Source organism: Antrostomus carolinensis, unplaced genomic scaffold, assembly GCF_000700745.2.
Source record: "Antrostomus carolinensis isolate BGI_N321 unplaced genomic scaffold, ASM70074v2 scaffold22240, whole genome shotgun sequence".
Taxonomy (NCBI): Eukaryota; Metazoa; Chordata; class Aves; order Caprimulgiformes; family Caprimulgidae; genus Antrostomus; species Antrostomus carolinensis.
Window position 1 is genome coordinate 64278 of NW_010286739.1, and position 6398 is coordinate 70675.

General features: G+C 50.1%; 1 protein-coding gene across 1 annotated transcript; it reads right to left on the reverse strand.

Annotated features, from left to right (window-relative positions):
* Positions 1-6293, reverse strand: ACADS (acyl-CoA dehydrogenase short chain; the record flags this gene model as incomplete). The annotated part of the gene is made up of 9 exons (XM_010177237.2): positions 1-196; positions 865-921; positions 1253-1348; positions 1615-1752; positions 3033-3203; positions 3456-3607; positions 3988-4099; positions 4300-4449; positions 6130-6293. Coding segments are annotated over 9 exons (1193 nt in total), but the record flags the coding sequence as incomplete, so codon positions are not given.
* Positions 6294-6398: the final 105 nt, after the last annotated feature.

The following is a 6398-nucleotide window of genomic DNA, read 5'->3' on the forward strand; positions in this document are numbered from 1 at the left end:
CAGTTACAAGGCACTTTGGGGCAGTGTCTTGCACTAGTTGGCTTCAGCTACGGTAGGCCTTCAGCACTTGACCTGCTATCACCAGTCTCTGGATCTCACTGGTCCCCTCATAGATCTCGGTGATACGAGCGTCACGGTAATGGCGTTCTGCTGGCATCTCTGTCACGTAGCCCATCCCGCCCAAGATCTGGATGGCCTGAAACAAAGGTAGCAGGTTAGAAAGGAAGCAGGGTCAGGGAATTCACTTTCCACAGACCACAGCCACGTTAAAGGAGCTGAGCTCACTGCAGCTGTAATTGGGAGGGGGGAACACCACATGGGGATGACTGCAGCCCATTTGCAGTCACAGCAGTAAACAGGATTTGAGCTGAGCAAGAGGAATACTGATGTCCCAGACAAAAAAAAAATCACTTCAAAGGTATTTGTTAGTGATTCATGTTCAGCTAAGACACTTATTAGTAAGGACAGGGGAAAATAAATGCAGATACCAGAGGTCCTGCTCCATTTGCTCATGATGGTGCAAGTTTACTACCAGTCCTGACTGGTGCACCCATGCTCCTCCCATAGCGCTGATCCCACTCAAACCTTTGACACTGGCCTGGACAGCAGCAGGCACAAGAAGGCTTTAATAATACAGTTGCCACATGCCAACATAAATCCCTGCCCACCTTCCCGCAATCCAGCAAGCTGGCAGTGCTAACCAGCTTCAGCCACATCAGCTGGTTTAGTTGTACTGTTTTTTGTTAAAAACAAACAAACAAAAACTACTAAATTCCATTCCAGCTTCCCCCAGCACTTCTTGTGGGCCAACACAAGCTCTCTTTCAGCATGCTGTGTCTCAGAAGTGTCAGTTGAAGTACTTACCTGATGAGCAATGGCTGTTGCAGCTTCTGATGCAGCCAGCTTGGCCATCGCAGCTTCCTTTGGGGAAGGAAAACATCACTGAGGGTGCAGCTATCACAAAAAGAAACCCCTCACTTGCACAGGGGGCTTGAACACTCACAGACCAGCTGTGCAGAGAGACAGCCTCGACTGCTGGTGCCAACTGACAGTAGCCACCCCTCTCCCCTTGGCTAAAACCAGGACTTGGCTCAACAGGCTGGCTGAGCACAAACAGCAGAGCCTAGTGTCTGCTGGAGGGTTAAACAGCGACAGCGCTGAACACTGATGCTGTCTGTACCCAGCACCGTTTTCTTGCCTTGAGCCTGTGCCCCGCGCTGTCACAGCTGGACAAATGCAAGGTTGGACATACCTTTGTGAAGGGCTTCCCATTGTCCTTCAGCATAGCAGCTCTCCAGGTCAGCAAGCGTGCCCCCTCCAAGGCCACAGCCATATCCGCGAGCTTGAACTGCAAGGACAAACACCACCTTTGTGCCAGGTGCCAGCCTCTGCCCCACAAGAACCTACAGCAGAAGTGTCCCACCCCCCCGAGAGCAGCACTGCTAGAGAAGGAGTGCCTCCACCCCAACAGCTTTAACTGTCTGAAAACACAAATTATGATCCTGTTTATCCCAGCACAGTGCAGTGTGTGCCTAAAGCCACGCCCAAGAGCCCACATGAACCTTGCACCAGCACCAGCAATGCTTGGAACTGCCCCGTCCACCCAGGTCATACCTGCACTGCCTGTAGCTTTGTGATGGGCGACCCAAAGGCCATTCTCTTTTCAGCATAATCCACGGCACAGTCCAGCGCTGCCTGTGCTATTCCAAGAGCCTGTGAGGCGATACCAATCCTTCCTGCATCCAGCGTTTGCTGTGAAAGACACAAAATACACACATGAAATCAAGCTGTACTTGAACAAAAATAGTACACTTGGATTTCTGCTCTTGGTGGGAGGCTGCTGTAGCCTCAGTATGCTCTGATCAGACCTCCTTGATTCAGAACATTCCTGGTTATGCAGGAATAGAGCGCTATAAAATGTACTGGGCACTGCAGAGAGAAGCCAGGGGTACAAGAAAGAAAGCAGAAAGCAGAGGTATTGATTGTCATTAGCTCGGGGGAAAAAAAAAAGAGGGGCTGCAAAATAAGGGAAACAGCACAACGAGGAGCATCTGCTCTGGAAAGGCCTGAAAAGAACCCTTCAGCTGGAGCCCTGCCTCCCGGTGCAGCTGATCGTACTCCAACTGTAAAACACCTGGAAATGCAGTCAGCTTCCCTCTTTGCCCTCAGCACTGCACACACACTGAAGCAAGTATTTTCCAAAATGGCTACTGAGTTGAGTCAATAACCTGACACCTCAAACACCTGCCCAGGAGGCTCTGAACTGCTTCCCTGCCTCACTCTGCACAGGAAGAATTTACAGCACAGTGAGAAAAGGCTCTTCTCAGTCCTGGGCCGAGTGGCTTAAAAAAGTCGTTGGTGACTGGAGGGTTCTTTTAGTTGAGGACTTAATGTGATGGGCTGGTCTCCAGGGAGCTCAGCCTTTTTCAAGAAGTCAGGCCAACAAATGATGTTTTGCCACTACAGAGGAGAGCAACGAGCACTTCCAAGAGGGAGGCTGCTGCAGGGAACGCGGTGTTCCACGGCTGCTTGGCTCCTCCTCAGAAGTCACATGTGTGCCATAACTCAGATTGCACCCACCTTTAGACATCATCCAGAGGTTGTCCTGGGCCCCGAGGACAGCTTTCCTCTGGCAAAGTATTTAGGGAAAATGCTGTGTATTCCCTTTATCTATGGGTACAAACTGGAGGAATAGAGGGTTGGGAAAGGTGTAAAATACACCACCACCACCACCTCTGCTGACACAGCACCTCAGCAGCATCAGCATTCCTTCGTCTGTGAGATGCTACATTGAGTCTACGAAAAAAGCAGTCAAGGATCTACAGTAAATTAATAATTCATCCAGCTCTATGAATGATTTCTCCCACACTGGCAAGAAGAGTCAACTGCTTGTTCCACAAGAACAATGTTCCACAGAACAGCTTATGCCAGCAGTTCTCACCAAGTCATCTTAGGTCTGAAAATGGTTTTGACAATGGCAAGCTTGGGAACTGCAGCTTCACACCACAGCTGTACCGCGACCCATCTCTTACCATGGCGATTGTGAAGCCCATTCCCAGCTGCCCCAGTAGGTTGGCCTTGGGTATCCGACAGTCCTCAAATATCAGGTTGGCAGTAGAAGAGGCTCGGATGCCCAGCTTGTCTTCCTTCTTCCCCAGTGACAGCCCAGCAGTTGGCATGGGAACCAGGAACGCGCTAATGCCCTGCAACAAAACCCAAACTCTTAGGAATGGTGCCAACTTCCCACTTACCTAGCTGCCACTAGGCTTCCTCCAAACATTTTTCACAGAAGCCACAAGTCTGGGTAATGAGGAGAAGGGGGAGGAGAGCTGAGACAACAAAGCCAGCACACATCAGCCCCTCCTCTGCTCAGTGCAGAGTCCCCTTTTCAAAGTGCTTCTCCTGCACAGCTCCTTCACCCCTGCCTCTTCTTCCTGACTGACCCCTGAACGCACCTTGTGCCTCAGGGATTTATCTGTAGTAGCAAACACCACGCTGGCCGAGGCGTCCCAGGCGTTGGTGATCCAGGCCTTGGTGCCATTCAGAACCCACTCGTCACCATCCAGCCGTGCCACTGTGGATGCCGCACCCGCGTCGCTGCCATTTCCTGAGCAAGGCACCAGCAAACAAAGTCACAATCAGTGGCAGCCTGGGGCACAAACTCACCCCCACCATCAGTTCATGGCACCTCTTGTACCTGCAGGAGTGTCAGCACTGTATCTCCCAGAGGACCTAAACAGGAAGGGCAAAGGCCACAGTGTCTAAGATGTGTCCATCTCCAGAGCTCTGCTTACAGAGGGGATGGAAACTTTCTGCATGGGAATGGCTGTTAATAGCTTGGGCACTGAGACTTCATTTACACGGAATTGCTATAAACCACCTTCCAGCAAAATTACAACTTGACAGACCTCAAGTTCATCCTAAAGGTGACTAAGGAAAGGAGCTACCCTGTGTTCTTTGCAACAGGAATGGCAACGGTCACATTACCTGGTTCACTAAGGGCAAAGCAGCCAATTTTATCCCCGCTGGTGAAGGGAGCGATCCACTTGTGCTTCTGTTCTTCAGAGCCAAATTTGAGTATTGGCCCTAAATACAGAGACTTTAAGAATTGAGAGTTGTGTTAGTGCCTCTTGAAGGTAGAAGCAATCCAGTAACTCCCCAATCTCCAAGTGCTCTCCAGCACACCAGACCCCACCACAGGAACAGATCCCATTTCTCCCGTACACCCCTCTCCAGTGACCCCCCTGATGCCAGCCTCCGTTCCACACCTGCCCCTCACACACAGACCAGGACACATACGTTATTGACACTGACGATGACGCCCGTGGACGCGCAGCCCCTGCTGATCTCCTCCACGGCAATGGAATAGGCCAGGTAGTCGAGGCCTGCTCCTTTGTACTCCTCCGGCACATCCATAGCCAGCAGCCCTAAGCCACCCATCTTCTTCACCTGCACGTGGGGAACAGAGAAGTGAGATCCTCTGCACCACTCGTGTCCCAGCAAATACACACAGACACAAGGATGGGTCATAGCAGGGCTACACAGAGAGGAAGAGCTGCACACAACTCCCACTGAAATGGGAATCTGACTGAACAAACTGCCAAGTGTCCCCAGGTCCCGAAGACTTCAGCAAGAGCTGTACGCAGTCACTGCTGCCAAAGGCAAGGCTCTTGCTTAACCGAAGAGCCTTCTTCAGTTCCAGGAAGGAGGGAGCCTTTTGAAGGTGAAACAGGGAAAGACAACCCCACCAGCACTTCCTCTGCCTCCCACCAAAGCTTTTCCCCTCACACGGCTCCTGTCAGTTGGAAGCTCTCAATGGGAAATCTAGCTGATAAGAATCATTAGAACTTTACCTTTGAGTCTGCTGAGCGTCAGCCTAGGACTGCACAGGGAAAGAATTTTACAGAATGAATGACCCACAGAACAAACCTGCAAGAAGGTGATTTTTTCACTCACGTTAAAGCCAGGTCTTGCTTACCAGAGAATTTAATTGTTGGTTACATTCCAAATTATTCCAACCCAAATTCCTCAGCTAGACCCCTGGCTTCCTAACTGTAAACTCTTTCAAGCATCAACTGTCTCTACTTTCCTTGTTAACCTTTGGCAACACATAAGAGAAAAAACAAGCTTTCCTCTGCTTTTATAATTAAAATGTCAAGCTTCTGGTGTTGCAGAAATAAGCATGTTACCAGCTTCTGCTTGCTTTAAGAGGAACCAAGAGGAATTTTTAAACAAGTATTTTCTCTCCTGTTCAGGCACCCAAAACTCTAGTCCTTCCCATCAAATCCAGAGGTCAAACAAGACAGCAACTAGTTCTATGTGTGTTGCTTTATCTTAACAAGCACTGTTTACATTTTGAATCTTCCTCTACACATTCAAGTGCAAAGACTCAAAATCAAATCTAAAATTCTCAGATAAGAACAGTAAAGAGGAAAGTCTTTTCTTCCTTAGGGCAAGTATGACTTTCCTGGCTACCCTCCTCACTCCTTAATAGAAAGAGGGGTGTATGACAAAACTAACATGCCTCTGACTGTGCTTGCTTGCAGTCTTTTGGCTAACATAACAGTATATACTTTTCTGGAGCTTAGTATTTCATTGCACTGAAACAGGTAAGTGATGTGCTCCACACATCAGAGAATACAGTGCTGTGTCTGGATTGCTTTCCCCAAGAGAAGTAACAGGTCTGAATAGAATCTCAATTTCTTCACCACTCTAGAGGACGACCAACATACATCTATCTATCTCCTGTCTCCTGATCACTTCTTTTCACCATCTGAAATGCACTCAGGTCACCTATGCTTCCTCACTATAAACCATTTTATGGTTATGTGCAGTCTATAACAGTATTTCATTGATTTTATAAGTCAGTTATATTACAGGCCACAGGAAAGTCAGTAAGAGAACTGAAAATTCAATGGTCCTAAAGCCAGATACAGAGGAAACACAATAAAGGTAAAGAGCTCAAACTGTCCTCCACACTCGAAAAACTCTCCCACAAGTTGGTCTAAACTTGAATCTTCCGCTAAGCCAGAGCTTAGTGTACATTCTGCTTCAGGCCCAGGAAGCCCCCCCCCCCGACCGCCCCGCCCCCGCCTCGCCCGTGCCCACCCCGGCGGCAGCAGCGCGCACCTGCTCGGCCGGGAAGCGGTGCTCCTTGTCCAGCTGAGCTGCCACAGGCATCAGCTCCTTTTCGGCGAAGTCCCGGCACGTCTGACGCAGCATCTGGTGTGTTTCTGGCAGCTCGGCGCTCTGGTACACCGTGTGCAGCCGGCGGAGGCACCCAAAGGCCAGGGCTGACAGGACGGAAGGAATTCAGCGCCCTTGTTTCCCCTCACGTCCAGGGGACGGGGCTGAAACCGGCCCAGGACGACTCGGCCCCAGGCGGGACCCCTGCCAGG